The sequence below is a fragment of the Haplochromis burtoni genome, unplaced genomic scaffold (assembly GCF_018398535.1).
Source record: "Haplochromis burtoni strain Fernald_Lab_line unplaced genomic scaffold, NCSU_Asbu1 Contig_9, whole genome shotgun sequence".
Classification (NCBI taxonomy): Eukaryota; Metazoa; Chordata; class Actinopteri; order Cichliformes; family Cichlidae; genus Haplochromis; species Haplochromis burtoni.
Window position 1 is genome coordinate 1,125,207 of NW_024582370.1, and position 24,571 is coordinate 1,149,777.

Below are 24,571 nucleotides of genomic sequence, written 5' to 3' on the forward strand. Positions count from 1 at the left end.
CTTTGCTGACTCATGCGGTGTGGCAATGGGGGTTTTCCACAGGAACACGAGAAGTTGCTATACAACTAGCCCTTTATTCTAAAAGTGCACCGAGCCACACAGCTAAACATATCACACACAGACTGCTATATTCTTGATATACACACAAAAACATGCACAAGATGATTAAATGAACAATAAATTCTATGCCTCCTTGACAAGAATCTGCTGATGCTTAGGTCCGGATGAACTTCATGCTGGGTGTGCACACACGTTCCTGTAGGTGAATCTGTGTGGGTGGATGTTTGTGTGCACATGCCTCAGGCTCACTGTGCTTCTCATTAGTCCTCCAAACCGCTCAGAACAAAAGGTGCCCTGACTTCAGCACACACGCAATAGCAGGAAAACCATGCCACTGTGTGTGTGTGTGTGTGTGTGTGTGTGTGTGTGTGTGTGTGTGTGTGTGTTTTCCAGAGGCTATAACAGCAAGGTTAATGCACAACCGGAAACAGATGAGCTTAGCAATTAACGGTCTGAATCTAAAATAAACTGTGGCTGACAGTTCAGTGCTAAAAGACTTTAGTGAACAGTGAAATGAAGTGAAACACCATTTAAAAATAGAAGACCAATTAAAATATGTCAGAAAAATCTGGATTACAAAAATTTATTATTATTATTTTACAGTTCTAATACTGTACATGGTTTAAGCAAATATGTAGTATACAGAGTGCAATATATCAGAAACAAAATACTTCAATTCCATCTTTAGAAAACCTCAAAGATCTGCTCATTCTGTAAGTTTTCAAAGTAAGTCATACCAATCCTTCAAAAACAAGCCTGCAGAACAAATCGACTCCGGTTTCAGCAGCGTCAAAAACTGTCGCAAAATGATGTTCAAAAATGAAGATGCTACGGAAACATCAAGGCACAAAGGGTAAACTGTTCCCAGAAAACAGCTTTTTTATGCAGGAGTCTCCAAATTCTCCTTAAGCAATGAGATCAGGACAGAAACAAAGTCTTTATCCACAGTTTATCAGATTCCTATACTTTGAATGACTGCAAGTGAATGAGGGAAGACAAGATGAGTTTCTGTGACACTTGTTCTCAGTCGTTTGTTCCATGGTCACTGATGACCTTTTTGTGCATCCTCTGGATCTGGTGAGTTGTACTACTTTCCCCTTCTTATTGATTCCCTCCAAGGAAGTAGGAAGGCTGAAGGAAGAGAAAAAGATTTTTATTTATTTTATTTTTTACCATTGAAAAACGAAATAAATAATTTAAAACACGCACACGCACAGATATGGTTATTAACGTCTATGTTCAGCAGCAGGGTCGCTCAAAAGTGCATTTGTAATGAGTTAAATTGCACTGTTACCACGGCTCCTAAGTTAATTTAGGCACTTGACTAGAGCAGCTCTCTTAAAGAACCATCGCTGCAGATTCCTAAACTGTGAGCTCATAGTTCAGACTCACACATTTGGGTCACGAGTTCATTTGAGATGACCGGTTTCATTAAATAACTCTGTTTCCATTGGATGGTGACGACTGTACCCTTGATCTCAAAAGTCACAACGACAGATTAACACCCTTAGTGTCCCACTGCTTCATGTCAACTAAACCCATAAGGAAAGTCAGTGTGTGTGTTTGTGCGTGTGTTTAAAAATACTCGACTGCTTGGTGAGGGAGGGGCAGGCAGATGTTATTTTGAAGGCTCACGTTGCATCTTAATTATGTCCTCAAGTGAAGCTGGTTTGTGTCTACTGAGGTGTAGTACAGGCAGATGACCATAGTAAGAAAAACTCGGAGAGGACTCTAACTCGGTGGAACATCTAAACACTGAAGTGGTTCTTGTAAATAACCTTCAGCACGAGCTTAACGTGAGTGCTTCTCAGCTCTGTGTCACCTCATTCCCAAGAGTCTCGGTCTTTTCATTCCTTTCCATCCAGCTATTGCAACAACTTGTTTGGTGATTAGCACAAAAAGGAAATAACATGTTAAGTCAGGTGTTTTACTGCCGGCACACGGCTGTGCGTTTAGCTGCCAATTGCTTGAAAAACCAATAATAATAATAATAATAATAATAATGATGATGATGATGATGATGATGATGTTTGTTTAGCTGAGGTATTTGCTTGGGATTCACTGCCAGTCTCAGTTACTGGGAGTGAACTTGAGGATATTTGAGCAATGAGAGGGTGTGGTGCCACTCTCTCCAGAGCCCAGATAAAATGATTTCTACATAAATGAAATAAAAGCTTTCCCACGCCAATAAGTCACACTTTGACTTCTAGCTATTTCAGTCCAACCAGACAACAACTTGGGATACCTTCGACAATCAGAGCTCCTCGTCCTCCCCAGTGCTGCCCAGGTGTCCCGTAGACAGGTGCCGGTTCCTCCCGGTCTGCACGGCTTGTAGGTTCTTATAGCGCACCAAAGCCAGAGCAATCTCTGCGTTCCACGCTGTGCCGTCCTGCGGACACCGAAAGTCAATTTCCTTGCCCGTAACCATGACCACAGTGAAGTACACCAGCCCTCGCTTATACTCCACGCAGTCCACCGTGACCATGCGCTCAAAGTGAAGCTCCTTGACTTTGGAGCTCGACGCCAAACCCGGAGCATCACCGCCGCCTCCTTTGCAGTTGTGCAGGCGCAGCCCGTCCTCAGTGAGGACGCAGCGCTTCTTCTTCCACAGCTGGAGAAGTCCGCTGCTGCGCTTCTCTAGCAGTCCGTCTCTCATCGCCTTGGCCGCGAACGACATTTCCACGCTGAAAGAACCTCTTCAGTACCAGACACTAGACAACTTAATCCTCTGATAGATACTGAATCTATTAAATACGCATCGCGTGTCTAGCCGTATCAACGTCCCTCGGGGAAACAGATTCGCTACAGTAAAGATGATGTTAAACACATTTGTCTATTACAACAAGGTTTGTGAATAAGTTCCGTCTGTGCGCAATGACAGGACACCGTGCGGGTTGGTAGGCTGCTCTGCCTGGATATGTTTGAACATGCCCGGCTCCTGTCTGGACCTTCTCCCCCTTTCAACTAGCACCCGCCTCCTTCTCAGTGACGGCAGGAGAAGATCCGGGCTGTTTATGAAATTCCCATCTTGAGTGTGTGCGTCAGCGTGCAGTGCGCGCGAAAGAAAGACAGGCACAGAGAGTCAGTTAGTGCACGCTGACAGTTGTGTTTTACAGCACTCTGCATAGCAGCCTTTTTATGTGTTGCAGTGGTGGAGAGAGTGCTCAGAACTTTAACATAGCAACACCAGGGTAAATATACTTCTTAGTCTTTACGAGTTAGCTCACTCAAGTAAAAAGAAAAAAGTATTAAATAAGCAAAAGTAGTGCAGAATGGCCAATATCAGAATAATGGATTATAATTACGAGTACACCAGTATGTTCATGTTTAATGCTGCCAGTGGTAATTATGGGCCTAACTTGATTATTGGTTACCATTTTTTCTTCTGTTTATGCTATTCATCTTCAAAGCAACTCGTTATCAACGTGAGAGCTGTGGAGGAAAGTGCAACATTTTTTAAAAACTGAATTCCACAACAAAGGTAAACACAGAGTAGATGGGTTCAGGCCTGACCATCTCCCTTTGAGGTCGCAGTGCACCTGTAGAAAAACCTGCTAACACACCTTTCTGTATAAATGAGTAAACTAAAATGCTAATATGCTTAAAGTGCAATAAGCGCTCATTTATAAGACTTGAAACTCCTTATTAGAAACTATGTAATCTCGCCTCTCTGAGAGCTGGAATGTGAGTGGGTGGCATGGCGGATAAAGTTGGATAAAGAGTTCAAACTGCTGAATGACTAATCAGCCGGTTAGTGATCATCACCTTCTGGAAACAATGTCGTTACAAGGTAGGGCTACACGCAAACATGTCCAAGGATGAAATATTTACAACTAGTGAAATAAAAATGTATATTTCATTTGATTAACAGATTATATTTTCATAACTTTAGAGCTCCGCTTTCACTTCTCTGTCGAACTTCTGTGGGAAACATCAGTGATGGAATTTGTTGGTAAATTCTTTCTGACATTCTTACGTGATAGATAAGCTTTGTGGGTGGAGTGTATCTGTGATTCCCCTAATTTTACAAGATACTGGACTTACCTGGTCCCAGTGTGTCGCGTGGTGTGAGAGGAATGGATACGTATCCTGCACGTGTCGTTTCTTAAAACCAAAACAGAAACCACCACCTATGATACTCGCCTCAGACACAAACCGAGACAAGGAGGCCGAGGAGGCAGTTTCACTTCACTTTGTGCCAATAAAAACAATGACACCAAATACATTCTCTCTGTAGTTTATTTATCATCATGCTCTTCAGAAAGCATACCGCAATTGTGACATTTTAGCTGGCTGTATAGGTTATCTTGTGATGTTAAAAGGTGATCGTCTGACAAAAAGTGATTTCCGTTGATTGTATGTCTTTTTGTGTGTGTTTGTGTGCTGTTTTTTTAATATCTCTGTTTATATTGATAAATAATCTGCAGTCAGCACCATTTACGAAGGTGTTATATATAAAATAAAAAAGTCATCTGTTTAGCAGGTTTCTTTTTGACATTATTGTACACACTCTATATTCTATAATATAATCAATCCACCTAAAACATCTTTGTATAACTGTTGTGTTATTTGGTGCGACCTCTGCTGCAGTGACAGTTTTACATTCGTTATTAAAGGATGTATAAAAGTCTCTGATTGCAGCTTCTACCTCATGACAGAAATATATCTTCTGACTTCAAGTGGCTCGATATCAACCAGGAGAGATGTTTGACACACGTTTCACAGACCAACAAGTGATTTACAACCATTTAAGTACGAACAATAATTTCGGGCCAAATACCGGAAATCGTTTTTGGCAGGCGATCATTTTTTATCACAACACCAGGGGTTGCAAGTGTTGAGAGAAAAAATAATTCTTATAATTAAAAATAATTACTTTTGAGTGCAAATCACCCATGCAGTTTTACATAGATATTCATGTTCACTAAATGTGCATATGTGGCAGCACTGCAATAGTATTCACCTGTTTCTATGGGATTATGAAGGTGTCATCCTTTCGACTGTACAGTTTATAAAAGCAGCTTTCTATCAAGCGCGTCTGTGGATATAGGTCGTCTGCCCCCTGCAGGAAGAGCCAGGCAGTGCAGTAATCTGGAGCTGTGCTGCTGAAGATACGCGGTTCCTACTGAGTGTGCGCCAGCGCCCCGGCTCCCAGTCCATAGCCAAATCCTTTGGGACCAAAGTTTTTGCCGTAACAAGCTGTTGAGAACAAAGGTAATGCCATAAGACTCCACACTTTGCCATCCTCCCATATATATTAGACAAAGCTCACTGTGGCCTGCTTGGATCAGCCTTGATTTGAGTGTTTGATTTCCATCTGGCAAACATGATATTCCTCGATTGAATTCCTCACAGGGACCAAAGTTTCTTCAGGATTGTTGGTAGAAGGACTTTTGACTTCCCCCTCAAATGTGTTTTTTAGGCCATGCTGTCTTCTGGATCTACAGACTCACAGATTGAGTTAGCATTAGCTCAAGCTGGTGTGCACCACTTAGCAACGGCCTTAACAAATAAATTTTACATATGAGCAAACTAAAGAATATATTGCACCACAGCTCTCATGCTGGTTCTTCTATATACAGACTATTTCATTTGTGCGCCTCTAAATGCTCAGTGTTACCGCTCAAGTGCAGATTCTGTGGCGTGTTTCGGCCCTGAAACATGATACCAGCGTTAGATTTACACCTTTGCGGCTGTTAGATTGCAGGAATGAGTAAACACTTTAATTCAGGAGTTTAATTCTGAACTTTGTTTGCTGGGTCTCATATTCCTCAGCTACATTGCCCATACTGAGAACCTGAAAAACGTGTTTCTCTGTATGTGCCTACATGGGGCTGGGTTGAGCCAGACACAATAAAGGGGTTAATGTGCCCATATAACAGAATATTGAGCTGAAGTGTTGGACCCTGGGAGCATTGATAAGCTCCGCTATTCATCACCAGTGGCTTCAATTTACAGTACACACCTACAAGGTATTGTGACAAAATAATAAAAACGAATATGAGCCTGTGATGTTGTGTTAACAACATTGTTGGATTATACACTTGCCGGCCACTTTATTAGGTACACATGTTTAACTGGTCGTTAAGGCAAATGTCCAATAAGCCAATCACATGGCAGCAAGTCAGTGCATTTAAGCATGCAGATGTGATCAAGATGACCTGTAGAATTATGGGGAATTTCAGAAACTGCTGATCTACTGGGATTTTCACACAGCGATCTCCAGGGTTTACAGAGGATGCTCTGAAAAAGAGAAAATATCTAGTGGGTGGAATTTATCTGGAAGAAAATGCCTTCTTGATGCCAGACGTCAGAGGAGAATGACCAGACTGTTTCAAGCGGATAGCCAGGCAATAATAACTCAAATAACTACTTGTTACAACCAAGGACATCTTTCTCTGACTGACCTCTGTCTCCTCTGTCAGCTAATAACGGCACTGAGTGTCGGGATCCTGGGTCTTTTTGACCCAACGTTTTGAGTTTTACTTTATTTTGATGTTTATGATTCATGTTTAAGTTCATTGGGTTTTCTAAGTTCACTTGTTTATTAGTTTCCCCTTGTGTTTTCAACCCCTGTGTTAAGTCTCTCTTGTCCTTTATATGTTTCATGTCCTTTGTTGTCAAGTTCACGTTGTCACGTCTGCGTTTCATTATGTTTCCTGTTTTATTTTGAAGAGGTCCCGTGTTCCTGTGTTCAGTGTATTCAGCTTTATGTTTCCCCTGTGATGTTATGTTCCTGTGTGTCAGCTGTTTCCCCCTGTGTTCCCACTTCCCTCATTAGCCTCCTGTGTGTATTTAGTCCGTGTTTTCTCACTCAGTCTTTGTCAGGTCATCTGTTGTTTCACCGTGTTTCCAGGTCTGTTGATATCAGGGTTTTTCATGTTGTATTTTAGTTCACCTGTTTAGGTTAATGTTTAGTTTGTCTTTGCCCATTGTTGTGTCTTTTTATCAGCCTTATTAAACGGCTCGCCTTTTGTTAATATTCAAGTTTTGTTCCAAGTTCGTTCATGTCTGCATTTTGGGTCCACTCTTCACAACACATACCGTCTGCCTGAGCGAGACTGTGACACTGAGGCTACTATGTGCAAACATTCAAAATTGGATGATAGAAAATTGAAAACATGTCGTCTATTCTTAATTTCTGCTACAACGTTTGGATGGCAGGGTCAGAATGTGGTGTACATCCTGCCTTTCATCAACAGTTTAGACTGATGGTGTAGTTGTGTAAGAGGTAGTTTCTTGAAACACTTTGGGCCCATTAGTACAGCTTGAGCACTGATTAAACACAAACAGCCTACCCAAGTGCTACTGCTTGTCTTCAGATGGCTTCTTTCAGCAGAGTAATTCACCAGATCATCTCAAAGTGGTTTCCTGGACATGACAGTGAATTCACTCAAAGGGTCTTTACATTCACCACATCCCAATCTAACAATTAAGTTCAGTTCATTTTGTTTATGTAGCACGTTATCACAAACACAGTTGCCTGAAGGCCCTTCTTACTATAGTTAAAGACCCTACAAAAATAGAGCACTTTAGGGATGTGGTAAAACCGGAGATCTGTGCCATGGATGTGCAGCAGACAAATCTGCAGCGATTGCGTGATGCTGTCATGTCAGCGTCTAATCGGTGATGTGAAGAATTCAGGCAGTTTTCAAGGCAAAATTGGTTCAAGCCATTACTAGCAACGTGTACCTAATAAAGTGGCTGGTGAGTGTTTGCTGGTATTTATTGAAATGAGTCAGAAAGTAATAGATAAAGTTATTTTTTCATTTAGCACATAGCTTGATAGCTATACAGTGCATAGTTTGTGTAATTAATTTATAATAGGGTTACAGATTTTGATGAAGAGAACCTTTCGGAGTCATTGTTTAACTTGTTGCAGGCATGAACTTTGAATCCCAGGTTTAGAGTTCAACTGAAATCATAAAACTTCTATTTTTCTGGGTAACTGCACCCTCTGTTGGATTCTAGGGTTTATTACAACTCATTTGGCCATTCTTATAAAAAAGGAGTTCGTTTTTAACCACAAGCCTCATTTATAAAGACTTTTTTTTCTTTCAGCCCAAGTTATATATATTTAGTGTTCCTATCACCTATATTATCTGTTTCAGATCCTTCCTGGGCCTGAATGGGTTAGCTTTCCTAGCTTCGCGCCCATGGAAACGCATCTTAATTGTGACAGTCATTGACCCATGGGAAATGTTTGAAGTTTGGACCCAATGTGGAGGTATGTTACACCTGCATTCTTTTTAAAGGCCAGCAGGTGGCAGTAAGTGCTGTTGTCTGGTTCTATAGAAGTCTTTGAAAGAGAGAGTTTTACCTTTGCAGTAGATTTCCCCTTCCTTATCAGCTAGTGTGGTTGATTCAAGGCTCTTCCCACAAGTGGCGCATGTAAAACATCCAGACTTATGCCATGCCTGTAAACATATACAAGCCTCGTTTTAAAGTAGTTGTGTTTTTCTTGCATGTGCTCATATATGCTTGTGTTTTGCTTACACTCCCAGCTCCCATCACTTTCTCAGCAGCGTAGACAGACTTGCCACAGCGAGGGCATTTGTCTGATCCTCCAAACTTCTGAGCTAGCTTGGAGGGGTTTGGGTTGGTGGTAGGACGATGGGGACCGGGTCTGATGGGTAAAGAAGGCAACAAAATGTGGATAAGGAGCCTTAAAACCATCAAAAAGTATGCTTGCCTGTGTGTTACTCACTCTTCAGGTTTAATTCCCAGGGACTCTCCTTTGTCCATGCTGAGGGTTCCTGCTCCTTGGCCATAACCATAGCCTTTTGGCCCATATTTCTTACCATAGCATGCCTTGCAGTAGACTTCATCCATATGAACAGCAACAGTTGTGCTGTCCAAATTCTTCCCACACACCACTGTACAAAGAGACACGTTATTATTGTTTTGCATACCTTTGCACTTTTCGTTGAGTACGTTCATGTGTTTATAAAGGCTCCCAACTGTTTGCCTTATAAGGAACATTTTGTTTGAAGGAACATGTTCTCATCTAAATTCCATCACAGGAATGTTTGATTGTGATGCGAGAACACAAATAACTCCTCCAAACCCCATGAACCCACATTTCTTTCAAGATATCTAATTTATCATTATGAAGGATTTACAGTACACAAGAGATGAATACTTGTATGTGGAGTGGTCAAAATGTTTTGTCTGATGTTTCCTTTTTGAATTGCTGTGAGCATTTTAGCAATCCTGCTAGATTGTATCACTTCCAGGAAATCCTGTTTCCATTACTCACAGATGCATATTTGCAGTTTTACCAGACAGCTCAACAAACATCAGCTCGTTGACCCAAGCTGACCTAAACTACATGTTGGGGATCATAACTGGTGAAGACAAACCCAGCCACAAGTCAGTGTACTCTTAGTTCTGGGCCCAAGCTCGGACAGATGGGGATGCATGCGTCAGGATGGGTATTTGGTATAAAATCGTTGGCAGATGAAAGATGCAGATTGTCAAGAATTATATTTTCTGGGTTAACAACTGCTATCGGTGCAAGGCCAGTAACTATAGTACTTTTGACTAGGATAGGGTTTGCAAGAGTTCGGGAGAGGTGGAGGCAGATGATTGGCTATGGCAACACCTAAAGAGAAAAGCTAAAAGAAGAAGAACAACTAAAAGAAAGCTCAAATAGACACTAAACAGTGTTCTTCAGTGTGAGAGCCATCAGTGTCCAAGCCAGAAAAAGCCAAAAACAGGAGCACCACTAGGAGCGCAACCTGAACCAAGATGGCGCCCGGGGTTTACTGGGTTCTCCACCTTAAATTCATCGCTGGTAGTTCTACCATCCTGATGCATATTAAGGAGAACATTCAGCATAAACAACCTGAAATGTGCTGCTATTTCTTCCTAGTTTTTGAAGTGGACTTCCAGGGAGTGATGCAGCGATAACAGGAATGGTCCCAGAGGTTTACAAAAAGCAGGAAACCAATCTAGAAGTCGACAGAGGCCAGAAATACACCAGCGTCCTTTTGGTTTTTTTCATCGGCCTAGTTGCAGACTGTTTTAATCACATTTTATAAAGACACAGGACTCCTCTAGGTTAGTAGACTTTTTGCTCGTGCGACTCCTTGGAAGATAAAAAGGTTTTGTAGTGCTAACACATCAATGTAAATAACTGGATTTTATAAAGATACAAGACTTTTATATGAAACTGGCTAATCCTGAAACGTGTTGATATTTTTTCTCTCTGCAGCTCATCTGAATAGACTCTGACAGGAAGTTAGAGCGAAAGGGGAACTGATCAGCTTAAGGCTCAGTTTCTAGGAGACACACACACACACACACACAAATTAATAGACCAAGATGTAGTTCAAATATAGCTCAGCCAGACTTATACAGCATTTTCTCTTTGTCTGCACATACAGACGGCTCATACACATTAGGTTAATATTACATGTGCCTGTAATACGTGCCAAAAGTTCACTGGGCTCCACAATCACAGGAAACAGCAATCGGTTAACTCACTGCACAGGAAGCAGGATCTATGGAAGCTCCGCCCGTCACAGAGAACCTCTTCTGCAAAGTAAACCGTCTTTGAACAGCGGCCACACTTGTTTCCTCCTCCCAAAGGCATCCTTTAGTGATCCATGTTACACAGACACAAAAACACACATATTTTGATATGAAATGAAGCTTTTGGTAAAACAGACGGTAGAAACAGCTGGAAATGCACCAAAAGGACCTTAAAGGTGCTTTAATTAATGAGTGGAAAGGGCCCTGAATAGAAAAACAGATGAATCGGTGGACTGTTAAATAGAACCATCATGGAAACGCAAACAGTTATTGTTTTAGGAAACCCATTTAAACAGCCATATTTGGTTGCCTGTACATCTGGCTTTGTAAGGCTAGGCTAGTAATTATGTTCCTGCCAGTTCTTTGTGGTTTCTGTAACAGACAATCAAGCCAGAACTGCAGTGGAAAATTCTAGAAGAGTTCTTTTCTGTAAAAGGGCCAAAAACGAAAGGTCTCTTTCTTAAAAAAATAGAAGCAGTCATTGTGGAAGTTATGCGTAAGCATGATTTTCTGAGGAATGTTAAAGTCGATGGCATGTGAAAACCCTGCCATCCAGTCTGTTTCTGTCCAATGTGCTATTAGCACAACCCTCCCTGTCCATTCTTGCATATCTACTTCCACATTCCTGACCGTGTAAACCCTCCTCCCCCTTTTTCATGGTCATGTCTCACATTTATCATCTACAGCTTCAGCCCGTCACCACACAGCACCTAATACCTGCAGTTGTGTTTTATACGGCTCAAAATATGTCAAAAAAATTGACAACTCCATCAAGGTTAGCTTGTTTTTTCTAACTTAGACTACCTAAGACTTCTGGGCACAATACACAGTATGACTCACTCAGAAATAACAGGCGGTACCACATGGCCTCTGACTCCATTTGAAAATGTTAAAAATAACTTAGTACTTCTACTTACTGTGAATATGAGCTCATTTCACTATGATACAGAATCATACAGGCGTGTCAGGCTGCTGGTGCACGCTGCCTTTTTTGTCACTGTAAACGCAGTTTCAGTTAAGGGAACTAATGCAGTTTTCTTGGATGTAGCTGAGCCTTTAGAAAACTCTTATTCCAGTTTATAAATTATACGAGTTATTTATACATATCGTGTACAGTCACATGGCTTCTTGTGTGTTAAATTATTCTGCACCCTACATCTTTCATGTAGAATTTAAAAGTGCTACTATCAGTGAAAATAATTATAAAAACAGGGCTGTGTTGCTTGATAATCACTGATATTTGGCTTTGCTTTGCAGCTTTAAGTTGAAGTTCAGTCATATTGTCTTGTATTGAAATTGAAAAAGTCACAGTTACAACTCACAAAGAGACCACAGGCACAGCCACGGAAGTCTAAACTGTAAAGTTTAGGGAAGCAGTGGTGAATGAGAGTTTTGGATGCATAGCTCAGAAGAAAGTGAAAGGTCGGCATCGTAAATGTTTATATGAGGAAGATGGAGACTAGCTGGCATTTTCAGTATCCTCTCATAAAGGATGGCAGTTTGCGTAGTTTTACAGTCTTGGAACATTCCTCAATCCCACTTAAAGCAGAAATGCCGGGAATGTTTTTGGACCAAGCAGTGACGGAAACATTTTAGAGTTTTCCAGCTGCCGACTTTGGAAACTATGACTTGAAATCTCAAATAAATGTCTCACTCTTCCATGTCATTTTGGAAGGGTGACAATCAGCATCAGCATCAGTGGTTAAAAGCTTTTGTTGTTAGCAACGAGCCCGGCTCCCAGCTTCAGGACCGAGTATGTAGGTGAAGGTGAGGAAAATGCTCGTGGATAATCAAGGCTTTCAGTAATTGCTTAACTTTGTGTGGTGCTGTTGTTGATGCTTGTTCACTGATAGAATGGGACTGATTTGACAGTCAGTTTGACCACAGGAGGGGAAATTCATAGAGAAGTGGGAGAATTGTCACTTGATGGATGAAAAGGTTACTGGAGACATTAGTTTTCCTTACATATATGTTACATAAATATTCTGTGTATCTGCTAAATTATTTCCATCAGGATGAATTCCAGCTCATGCTGATTGTGGTGGCTTTGCATGTTTAGACCTGCAAGGACACGCAGATATGAGAATGCTTTAGGGAAGGAGCAGTAAGGACTGGAAACTCCTACAAATCAGGAAGTCCACTAACAAATTTAATGTGACAGCATGTGATATCTGTGTGATTCAGGCAGAGCGTAATGTTGGTGAAAGTTAGTAGGAACTTGCTGTGCTGTGTTTTCTTTATTGTGCATTACTATTCCTCTCTTGCGTTAATGTTTAGCTGCTCACTCTGAAACACTTTGCTGTAACGGAAACATAAAGGCACCCTGTGGTATTGTGGTATCATAAGTGTTGCAAGTGTCTTTCCCATCATGCATCAACAAAATAAGAAATTAGACAGAAGCAAACAGAATCCATAAGAACTCAAAATAAAAAATCATTACTTACTTGCAGCAAGTAGAAGCTGTCAGTGAGGGATGATGGGCAGGAAGATCTTTCACAGGTCAGAGTAGCGTAAATGGAGCTGTGTGGTATGTTCAGGAAACCAGCTGTCCACAGTTAACTTTAAGTATGCAAGAAAAATAAAAAGGTCAGTCCTCTTAAAAACCTGATTTGAACAACTTTTACTGTGTTGCTATCTGTAAGGAGAGTGTTGGTGCGCTCCTCTCTGCTTTAACACTGTTCCAGATGTGTCGAAAGGGAGGAGCTTCTGCTGTTGCTGCTTCAGCCTGTAAACTTAGTCTGTGTGGAGGATCAGGGGAGCTTACTGTCCAAGTGAGAGCAGACGCAGTGAGAGCGAGAGGTGGGGTTGAACAGGAGTGAGCCGGGCTTCAAAAGCTGTGTGCTGGCTCGCACAGCCGACAGATTTTCTTGTTGATTGCACTCCGTGTTTTGCAACTCTCTTGCACAAGGGCTGCCCTTCAATTTGTCAGACAGCCGCCAACAAACACTGAACCGTGATACTAAACTACGTGAACTTCACGTTGCTGAGAGACTTTCATCATGCATAAACATTAGTGTTCCAAACTGTGATCAGGGAGGAAATTTTTTCTTGAAATGCAGACAGAACACAGGGCTTTCCTAGATTTCTTTAAGTTGTAATAAGAATGTGTAAAAGTGACCTTTGAAATAAATGCACAGAGAATTCGCTTATTCAGTTATTGTTAATGTTTTAATACGGTGCTTAGCATTTTTATTAGACCAGCACCCAATGTCAGGTTTACCCCACAGCTGCCCTAAATTAACAGTATTATTATTATTGAGATGTTAAGTTACAGTTATTTACGTGCATTTCTGAACAGAAAAGATTTAGTTTTATTGGTTGAATGTTATGCTTGTCAAATTTCTGACTTTGCTGAGAAATGCCGAGAGCTGGCTCAGATTTATGCTCAGATTTGAGCATAAAACCATGAATTCGTTTTGTCATTTGCCTCATAAATAAAAATGCACGTTTTAGCTTCGTTTTTGACAGATTTCTAAAATATTTGTGTCTTCGTGTTTTTGTGACATCTCATCTTAACAAACTTCACAATCAGTAGACTTCTTACTCTGTTCTACTACCTGCTCACAGGTTAACCTTTAACAGCTAATCAGTTTGAGTTCAGCTCTCAGCGTGATGTAATTTCAGAGTGATTCTATTTTATTACCAGAGCATTTAATGACCTTTAGGCACGAGCAGCAAAAGGTCACCCTGATATGCTTAATGGATGAGAAACAACAGAAACAGATGTGAAAATGTGTATATGAAGCATCCAGCTTTAACATGACTTCACGCTACTGCCATCATGTGGTTAAGATGGGTAATATCAGCAGGATGCATTCCTGATTTTAATGTTAGATGCTTTTTGCAAATTTACTGGGTAACTTGTGCTGTCATTTTCTGGGAATAAGAAGAAAAGGAGAAAGTTTTCAAGGCTTTTTCAAAACTAATCGACTTGTTTATATGATACCCTTCAATGCCCGGGTGGCACGGTGCCTGTGATGTTGTCATTGTTGCAATAAAGTGTTTGAGTTCATTTAATAAAAGTTAAGTAGTACAACCAAGTGTTTTAGAGTACCACAGCTGACAAACCTAATGGTATTTTTCTTATTCATATGTGTAGAGGGATTTCTGAGGGCTGCAGTTGTGAAAAGCTGCCCTTTAAGACAGTCACAGCATCGCTTGGAGTTTAGAAGTGACTGATGTAGATCTTCATGCTATTTTAATGGCTTCTTTTTTGCCCGTTTTTCACAGAGAGACAAACAAACTGCTCCAATTACATTACCTCTTCCTCAGCTTTCACCTGAGCAGATTAATAATAATAATAATAATAATGTGGGCATTCCCTCTTAATTATGTGCTGAGATTATACATGGCCTAAAGCGAGAGTGTACTAATTTGCAGAAAGAAGCACAGCTCAAGTAGAAGCCACTTGACATTAAAGTGTGCAAGAGGAGCCCTTTAATGAGCCATTTTCTGTTGGTGGCATTTGGTGCTGGCAGATTCAATGACAGGCAGCGTTGATGAATGCAGTCAGATTCTTTCAGTTCCCCTTTTCCATCAAGCTGAAGTGAAATGGGATTAGCTCGTGCAGCATGCATAGAATAAATGAGACTAATTGCAGTTCAGGACATCAAGTGACAGATTCATTATTGTCTTGTTGTGTGCCGAGTCAGTGCTCACGTTTTCATAGTGCCACTGACTTCAGGGCAGCCTCGCATCACCACATGAGCAGCATTCTGCAGTTTTCTATATGTCATTTATTATTTGCTTCATCGTTTGGTCATTAACATGTAATACAAATAAGAACAACTGCTGTCTGTGTTGTCCCTTATGCTAAGTTTACCCTGACACAAGTAACTGATAAACGCCCTCAAGATGAACCCAACAGTATTCAGCGATCTGCAGAGCTGTGACTTCTGGAAAGTGTGTGCATGATGTTGTTGTTGTTAACCTAAGACTTTGAAGGTTGCAGTAATGTTGCAACATCCACTGATCGTTGTCTGTCATGTAGTGAAAGAACAGCCGCCTTGTCTGTTGTGTTGTGCAGCCTCCACACTTAGACTTTTTGACTTCTCGCTTCTGGTATTTAAATTTTTTTAGTTTCACCAAGAATACAACAGCACGTTGTTGACACTGTAGAAAGAATATAGAGAAAAGATTTTCATTTAACATGCACACCAACTGTGTTACTTTCTTCTGATTCCTCCTCTATGTACCAACCTGATCATAACATCCTGTTATAATTTTCCCCTGATACATTAAACGAGCAGTGAGGAACATGCAAGATATGGAGAAAAGTCATGATCAGGTGACAGGTTTATGTCACAACAGCAGTCACTTCAAGCTTCCTTATATTGTAAGGGGAAGAATAACATGGAGACAAAAGCTATAACGCGCCGAATTTGTTCAGTGAGATCACAGATCGAGTGATCAGTAGAAACTTTCTCGTACCGATTTTGTGTAAAACCAAAAACGTGGTTGGATATTAGAAAGGTTTTAGGCACTTCTTGGTTTCATTTTGTAGACCCAGAGGGAAAGCCCAGTTTTTATATGCAGACTGTGTAACTGCAGTGATCAGTGTAATGATTTAGCTTTCATTTCTACAGCACCTCTTTTTTTAAGTATTTCAGAGCTTCTTATTTTTTCTTGAGACATTAAATAAGTAATAATAAAATATAGGTAATGCATGTCATATTTGTTACCATATTTAACAATAAAACATAATATTAGCAGGTCTGCTTTGATTCAGTACCTTTACTAAACCTTCTGGCGTTGTGATTTACAGCTTTTCCACCGGTTAGACTTTGCTTGAACTTGCTGGTCTCAAACTAACATACTGTAATATGAAGATGATACTCTGCCACCATCTAGTGGCAATCATGCATTCAGACAAAGCAGAGTCATAAATCCAGTAGGAACAAGCTCAGATGCTGAAGCACTGTTCTAATTAGATGCTGTGTACACTTTCACAGAGAACTATGAACTGCCCCTCAGCTGCAATAGCTCTGTTTTTCTGTTTTTCTGTTTGTGCTTCCTTCCTCCTTTTGTTTTTCTTAATTTCCTTTGTCTCGGTCAAGCTGCCCATCTGAGGCTCCGTGTTCCAGACAGCACGGGGTCAACATGTTAAAGCGGGCCCCCCCTCCACCCCACCGTATGCCCCTCAGGGTGACAGTGACACAAGTGTCTCATTGTCATAACAGCGTCTGTCAGGGTCTGTCTCTCGGGGGGGGGACGTCAGAAGATTAGCCGTGACATTAACCCCCACCCAAACACCCATCACACACACACATATGCACGCACACATGCATCAATGCAGATGGCTGCACACTCCTACCCATAATCCTCAGTCACAAGTCACTTCCCGTTTCATGATGAGACAAAGCAACAGATCATGTGTTTGTTTTTTTTCTGCTTTTGACTGACTTTGTTGGAGAAGTTTCGCACACTTTAATCTTTTCTCTCTGTAGCTGGAAAGCAAAGGAGCAACCGTGGCATTAAAGTGAGTATTTGGAGGTCAGCAGTAAAGTGATTGTGGTCGAAAGCATGAAGGGAATGCTGTAGTATGTGCCTGTAGTAGGAGGGAGGGGGGATGTGTGCAGTATGCATGTGTTCTAATAGCAAACATCCAGTTATTGTGCTTGGTTTTCATTGTTTATGCATCTCTCAGCATGCAGAGCCAATTCTTGATCAATATGTGATCAGCCATAGAAGGCTCAGGTTGTATTTTCCTGCCAAAACAAGACTATAAACAACCTAACAGACCCCAAAGTCTCACCCATAGTTAGAAACTCTTAAGACGTAACCAATAACTGAAGCTGATCCATAAGCTACTTTGTAAAAGGGAAGGATGGGATTCTGAATTTGTTGCATGTCACAGTCTTCATTAAATATGCAGCACTGGCTCTTATAATAGTGACTCGAACTCTTGGCCAGCACAGCAGAAATATGAGCAGAGATGCAGAGAGAGGCACAAATGTGGCCGATGATTACAAAAGGTAACAAACGTAGAATTATCACAATAAGAAGTGCTTTTTTTGATAAATTCATAAGAGTTTGTGAATAAATTGTAAAGATGACCAGAGCGATGTTGCCCAGCAGTAAAATGACATAAACCAGCAGTGATGTAACCGCATTTGTCTCTCTGTTGATGTGATTGTTTAATTCAAGTAGACCTCCTGCTGTCTGATGAGATCTTTATAGTCCTCATAGTTTATGAGTATTGAAAAGTTTGGAAGACAAGCTCGAGGTCAGGTATCTGGGATGTTTTTGTAATGTTACTCCGAGTGTGTCACCTGGGAAAAGATGCGAGGAAAGGGTTTACTCTGCACATGCTTCTTTCTCCATCACACCTCCTCCTGCTCTTCTTTCCTCGCCTTCGTTTGCATCACTTATCTCTCACTCTGTCTCGCCTCCCCTCTTTTCATTAGAAGCGTGGGACAAATTAGAGGAGTGATGGATGAGCTGCCCTCCTTCACGATGCCGGTTCATTCAGGCATGCACACTGATGTATAAACAGATACAGAGGGCGGATGTGTGTCTATGTGTGTGCCCGTTTGTGTGATTATGTGTGTTTATAGTGACGTGCACATTCTCATTTGTCGTCAGAAAATCTGTCATTAAGGTGGCACTTTTTTTTTTTCCTGTCATCCTGATTTCCATGACCACCAATTAGGTCTAGAAAGCCAGATGATGGGTTTAGGCTTCTCACATTTGTGGCTACATCTGCTTAATTACCATGTATTACTCACACTATAGAGGCAGCCGTGATTGCGCTCGCACAGACACACAAACCGCACTCATCCGGCTAATGGACCAGCCGGGTCTTTGCTAGCTGGGCTTATATTTCACTCAGGGAGAGGGAGGGAGGGAACGAAGCCAACAGGTCCATTATTGAGAGAGAGCATCATAGACAGACAGGGGGAGAGAGACCGGGATGAGGGGAGGAAAAAAGAAGGAGGTGGGGATACGGCTGCAGGCGTACTGCGGCAGCAGCAGAGCGGCATGACGTGATAGGGGAGTAGAATGACGGACACACAAACACACACACACACACATGCTTGCAGCTCAGAGGCCAGCCAGAAAAAGTAGAAAGGAGCTGAGGCAGGGATTGAGCCAGCCACGCTCTGCAGCATACAGATCCGACTCCAACTGGAGACTGAAGCGGGTGAGTGAAGGCTCGTGTTTACTTTAGCTAGTTAATATTTCAGATCCTTCTCTAATTCTAAGTATATTTTTGTCTTGTTTCCTGATGAATCTGTGTCTCTTGTTGAATATATTTCCTGTTGATTCTAAAAGCGCAGAGTTACCAAACTCTAATACGAGGACTATGTTCATGGTGCTGTGACAGTTAGAAAAATAAGAGAGCAAAGATGGGCCAGTGAAGACGAAAAGAAAGAGAGCAGCAGTATCTACAGGATGAAATGATTGGCAGTTGACCTGAGTCAGCAGCTTGGATGTATGACTCAGTAAAGCATGTGTGGTATACATATTGTAGCGTGCGGTACATTTGGTTGATATTGAGAAGAATGGAGGCAAACTGCTTCTCCCATGGTGATATTTATATTGCCAGTAGTCGGGTTATATTTTCTCCTGTTTACTTTGTGGGTGCGTGTGTTTGTACCCTGGCTTCTATAATAAGAGCATGTGCAGAGGACGTGTGTTAGACAAAGATCTTTTTTTATTTAAAGGAGTACAGCAGCTATCCTCAGTACATTAAATACTCACACAACCCATTTTATCACACCAGGTCCCAGCGAGGCTCACTTACTTTACTGTCCCAGTGCAATTTGGAGACTCGAGGTTCGGAGATGACTTTGTGCTGTGTTGTGGGATTTCTGATGGTGACACATTATGTGTCATTTTGGGTAACTTCATGCCAAATACATTTCCATTTTGGTCAAATGAGTCATGATAACATAAACACTCTTCAGTTCTTGTGTGTATGTGCGTGTGGTCCAGGTAGTACTCACAGTGTGTGAGCTTAACCCTGTTTACACCGTCACATAATGATGGTGTGTTTCTTTTGTTTTATAATGGGGACGAAAGCTGTTCCCCAGAGTGTCAAACACGATACAACGAGAGCGTGCTGTTTAGAGTAAGCCTCCAGAAAATGAATCTAGGTTAGTGTAATGCCCTCTGAGGTCGTAGATACGTGACTGTGTTCTTTGAATCTATGTGCCAAATGACTTTTTTTCCTTTTGGCGAAAGGTTAGAATCAAAGAAAGTCACTTTGAAAATGAGTCACCTCGAAAGAGAGGCCCCTGATTGGCTGAATGTGTCATTCCTGTTTGTTCAAGCTTCCTGTCTTGGTGAATGGTGAGGAGCTGTGAACCAATGGGAGAGCAGTGGTGAGGATGCAACTGTGATCCAGGAAAAAACAGCCCATTGTTCCTGGGACGTCAGAGAAGTGTGACCTGCTTCTGGCCGGCTCCGTCTGCTTAGCCCAACGGCGCACTGACAGGTAAGGCTTTCGTGTGACACAGCAGAGCCTTGAAATGGACTCATATGTTCTTTTTGAGCTAAAAATATTGCCACGTTTATCTTATGATGACTTTCTTTTAAGAAAACTGCCTTCCCAGGAATTTGTTGTACCACTGGGTGTCACTAGCTTCTCTGCTCCACGGCAGGACTTTACTGCTGTTGTTCTGGCTGCTGTCATAGTGGAGGTGATTAATTCAGTGTACTGTAGTTTCCAGCCTGTGTGACACACAGGCACTGCTGATGCCCTTCACAGACAGAGAGGCCTGTGTTACCAACTCATGTATTGATTTTGTGATGAGTCAGAGGGTGTTCATCACGAGGGTGAGTGTGCATGTCTGTGAGAGAGGATATACACGCTTTTCTCATAAGATATAGAGTAACTCAGGTCAGCCACAGGCCGCCATGGGAAAGCTGAGCTAAATCAGTGTAATGTTATTAAATTACACCGTTAACATGTAGCATAATGCTGGCTGCAACGCTATCCTTGTTCTTCTGTCCTTCAGGAGATAAACCTGATATGGCTGATGTTTCTGATAAGTGTAAAAGATGCTATTAATAAGCCTGCATAATTCACCTCGCAGCTATAATTAATGATAATACGGGACTGTAATGAATGAGACGCTGTGCTCCTGCAGTTGCAGACAGTACCCAGTAGATGTCAGCACCACCCTAGCAGAGTGAAGGAGAGACCGTAGTCGGTCCATGCAGTAACCCACACAATAACTACACTGATCTGTAGCAAAACCCCAGTTTCTCTGTAGGCTTCTGTGCTGTGTTTGCGTCAGTGTACAAACACGATGATGTCCTTCAAAACCTCAGGGAAAAGGGTTTTATTTATTTCAGCTGGTTTAAGTATGAAAGCTAAATCATGATGTCAGCCCCGAGGCCCGGGTCTGCAGAACTAAAGACACAGTGACTGATAGTGATGGCAGATTGATTTATGATTTAAATTCAAAACAACAGTGATTGATTGTTCAACTATTTTGTCACACAATAAGATATGTAATTATGTTTTTAGCTGTTAAAGTGCTGTTTCCAAATACTATGAAATATTAAACTAAGGTGAAGCTTTACAAATATGTACAATGAAGCTGATTCTGATGCTAATGAAGCGCTAACTGTCAAACTAATGAGCAGCAATATAAACATGGCTTCATGTTTTTGCGTTTGCACGTGCCTCAAACAGTAAAAATAAAAACGCTTCTTAAACCAAACTCATTCCTTTAGACACAGACATCACATGGAGTTAGACGTACAATGAAAGGAGCCAACAGACGGTGTGTTGTAAAGTTTTTTACGTGACAGGATGATACAGAACAATCTTTGAAGCCTGTAAGTCTGAACACATGACAAATACAATGTATCCAACACATGTAAGACGTTTGTACTGCAAACTATCCTATAATAACATAACTGAAAGAAATCAAACTAAACTAGATTATTTTTCCAAAAACTTACAGCTGTTGGTTTCAGTCACCTTATTTGTATTTCCTTCCTTTACACACACACACACACACACACACACACACACACACACACACACACCACACCACACACACACACACACACACAGCGCACAACCAAAGTTGGGAGTTCGCTTGTAATCGGAAGGTTGCCGGTTCGAGCCCCGGCTTGGACAGTCTCGGTCATTGTGTCCTTGGGCAAGATCCTTCACCCGTTGCCTACTGGTGGTGGTCAGAGGGCCCGGTGGCGCCAGTGTCCGGCAGCCTCGCCTCTGTCAGTGCGCCCCAGGGTGGCTGTGGCTACAATGTAGCTTGCCATCACCAGTGTGTGAATGTGTGTGAATGGGTGGATGACTGGATATGTAAAGCGCTTTGGGGTCCTTAGGGACTAGTAAAGCGCTGTATAAATACAGGCCATTTACACACACACAGCCTGCTTTCCCTATGCCTAAAATGAATGCCTAACCCTTACTCTAAACCTAACCATAACCTTATTGTAACCCTGACACTAAACCACATTTTGACTGTGGAAAAATGCCTTCAAACTTGTAGGGACAAGGATTTTGGTCCTCATAAGTATAGTAAACTTCTGCTTTTTAGTCCCCACAAAGATATGAATACACACACACGCACGCACACACACATCACCATCAGCAGCTGAGCCCCTGTATGTTCTTATACAGCCTGCAGAAGTGTCGGTGTGACCCCGGCATATCCCCAAGGGAAAATCAAATTTTCATACAGATAGACATCGAGTCAGCCCACACCTGTGCTCCTGGAAATCCTAGCAGGGCCTACAGCAGACAGAAAGAAATTCTGATGCTCATTTTCTGTCTGGACCTCCCAAGAGATGGAGTGTGTGAGGAAGACATACAGAAACAGACAATGAGGAGGGGGAGGAATTTGTAGGGAGTAATGGGGGAAAAGGAGGATGGATGATCACATCTGTCTCTGTTTACCTACTGCTGCATCACTGCAGCTGTACGCTGCTGCGCAGGCCTACATTAGCATCAATCAAAATACCGCACAGCTCTTAGTTGCTTGTCTTAGTATGTCTGATTCTATAAGTAGGTGGAAGGAAGGCCTCCTGCAGAGAATCCGTCCTTTTTCTTCATCGGAGTTTCAAGCTGAAGCAGTCACTCTTTCTCCTGCTTTTCTCAGACTGCTGGAAATGTGTGTCTGAGTGAACCACATGACACTGTGTGCAATGCTGTGATTAGATGCACTGTCAAATAATCCAGCACTTTATCCTTGTGACTTTGACGGCTTAATTTGATACATCAGTGCTTCACTAAAGACAGCTTCCCACAAAGTCTTCTGGCAGCAAAAGTTTTGCTTTTTTAAGACGGGGCAAGTAGGGTTAAGCATTAAATCTCTAGTATATTTCTAAGTATGTCTGCGTTTGTGTGTGTGTAATTATAATACACACACTCAGACCATTTTTTAAGTGCAACTAGGAAGAGAATCTAGAGTGAATTTGAACATTTCAATATATGCACTCACTGGACATTTTATTAGGTAAACCGTGCTAGTATTGAGTTGCACCCCCTTTGGCCTTAAGAACAATCGTCAGTCTTCCTCTTATAGATTCAACAATGTGCTGGAAACATTCGTCAGATATTTTGGTCCTTGTTGACATGATAGCATCAGGAAGTGGCTGCACTGTGGTCCTAAAGCGTGGTCAGTAACAATACTCAGGTAGGCCGTGGTTTTAAAAGACGCTTAATTGGTATTAAGAGGCTCAAAGTATAACAAGAAAATATGCCCCACTCCATTACACCACCAGCAGCCTGAACAGTTCATACTAGGCAGAAGGATTCATGCTCTCATGCTGAGTATGCCAAATTCGGACCCTACCATCTGAATCTTTGAGACTTATCAGACTAGACATCATATATTTAATCTTCTATACTCCAATCTTGGAAAGTATGTGCAAGTTGTTGCCTCACGTTCCTGTATGTAGCTGATGGGAGTGGCCACCAGTGTGGTCTTCTGCTGCGGTAGCCATCTGCTTCAGGGTTTCACTAGCATCTCACATTCAAAGATGCTCTTCTGCTTACCTTAGTTGTAACGAGTGGTTATTTCAACTACTGTTGCCTTCCTACCAACTCAAAGCACTCTCTATGACCTCTGCTATTAACAAAGCTTTTTTTCCTGCTGCTCACTGTATATTTTTCTTTTTTTGGACAATTCTCTTGTAAACCGTAGAGATGATTGTGTGGGGAAATCCTAGTTGAGCAGCAGTTTTGAAATGCTCAGACCAGCCCGGCTGGCACCGAGAGTCACGCCACATTCACTTACAGCCGCTTAAATCACCTATCTAACTTCAGCAGGCCGTCTTGAGAATGTCTGCATATTAGAGGAATTGAGCTCCTGCCATGTTGTTGGCCGACACTTACGTTAAAAAGCAGCTGTACGTGCACTTGACGTTTTTTCCGCCTTTTTTGCCCTCCCTCCCTGCCTTTCTCCCAAACTCACTGCCTCCCTTTCCCCTCCCAGCAGAGCAGCACGAAGCAGCAAAATTATATGAAACGTTTCACTTGATCAGAATTAGCATAGGCGGGCTCACAAAGCTCAAGCAGGATTTCGTAGTTCTTGGAGGGTTTCTGTCATTCTGACACAGAAGAGAGTAAGAAAACCAAGGACAGTCAAAGCAAATAAGGTGAGCAACATCCTGTGCCTCCTCTGAAACTGTTATATGTATGCATTGTGCCGGGGTAAGTGTGATGTTGTATTGGAGTTCATTTTCAGTATTTGTTTTTCAAGAACATAAGGATCTACAAGCGTATAAAAAGCTGGTGTGTGTGTGTGTGTGTGTGTGTGTGTGTGTGCGTGTGTGTGCGTGTGCGTGTGCGCGCGTGTGTGTGTGGGTGACAAACTTTGTTCTGTTTGAGTTTTTCCATCCATTCATCCCTGTTATTATTCTCAGTTTTTCACCTTATTTACTGCCTAAAGGCCTCGTTCAGATCTGTCATTTCTAATGACTGAACTGCGCTGCAAGAGCAACCTTGCCTCTTTCTCTCGTGGAGATGCAAAGTAAACATGTGCATGAG

General features: G+C 41.8%; 3 protein-coding genes across 5 annotated transcripts in view; 1 reads left to right on the forward strand and 2 right to left on the reverse strand.

Moving 5' to 3' along the window:
- Positions 1 to 629: 629 nt before the first annotated feature.
- On the reverse strand, positions 630 to 4,010 carry phlda3 (pleckstrin homology-like domain, family A, member 3). The gene is made up of 2 exons (XM_005914689.3): positions 2,306 to 4,010; positions 630 to 1,191 (listed from the first exon to the last, which is right to left on the reverse strand). The coding sequence occupies exon 1, from the start codon at positions 2,735 to 2,737 to the stop codon at positions 2,315 to 2,317; it is 423 nt and encodes a 140-aa protein (XP_005914751.1). The 5' UTR covers positions 2,738 to 4,010; the 3' UTR covers positions 630 to 1,191; positions 2,306 to 2,314.
- A 271-nt stretch (positions 4,011 to 4,281) lies between these two features.
- Positions 4,282 to 13,357, reverse strand: csrp1a (cysteine and glycine-rich protein 1a). 2 transcript variants are annotated; one of them, XM_005914694.3, is made up of 6 exons: positions 13,041 to 13,353; positions 10,549 to 10,658; positions 8,768 to 8,936; positions 8,557 to 8,686; positions 8,381 to 8,477; positions 4,282 to 5,259 (listed from the first exon to the last, which is right to left on the reverse strand). In XM_005914694.3, exons 2-6 carry the CDS (start codon positions 10,655 to 10,657, stop codon positions 5,183 to 5,185), a joined length of 582 nt encoding a protein of 193 aa, XP_005914756.1. In that variant the 5' UTR covers position 10,658; positions 13,041 to 13,353; the 3' UTR covers positions 4,282 to 5,182. The 2 variants fall into 2 exon arrangements, with proteins under 2 accessions (XP_005914756.1, XP_042083330.1); XM_042227396.1 differs by lacking the exon at positions 4,282 to 5,259 and adding an exon at positions 5,296 to 5,501 and having other exon boundaries at positions 13,041 to 13,357.
- Positions 13,358 to 16,937: 3,580 nt separating this feature from the next.
- The window catches only part of LOC102297641 (neuron navigator 1), a 74,260-nt gene continuing 66,626 nt past the window's right edge, over positions 16,938 to 24,571 (forward strand). For both annotated transcript variants that reach the window (XM_042227188.1, XM_042227191.1), the window contains exons 1-2: positions 16,938 to 17,074; positions 19,872 to 20,035. The gene's annotated coding sequence lies outside the window, so the exon portion shown is untranslated. The remainder of the gene's footprint in view (positions 17,075 to 19,871; positions 20,036 to 24,571) is intronic.

Excerpts from the sequence above, each read along its gene's own strand:
- phlda3 (XM_005914689.3), bottom strand. The coding sequence starts at position 2,737 with ATGTCGTTCGCGGCCAAGGCGATGAGAGACGGACTGCTAGAGAAGCGC.
- csrp1a (XM_005914694.3), bottom strand. The coding sequence starts at position 10,657 with ATGCCTTTGGGAGGAGGAAACAAGTGTGGCCGCTGTTCAAAGACGGTT. Across the intron at positions 8,478-8,556 it reads AAGTGATGGGAGCTGGGAGT|GCATGGCATAAGTCTGGATG; the intron begins GTAAGCAAAACA and ends ATATGTTTACAG. Across the intron at positions 5,260-8,380 it reads AGGGGAAATCTACTGCAAAG|CTTGTTACGGCAAAAACTTT; the intron begins GTAAAACTCTCT and ends TGTTCTCAACAG.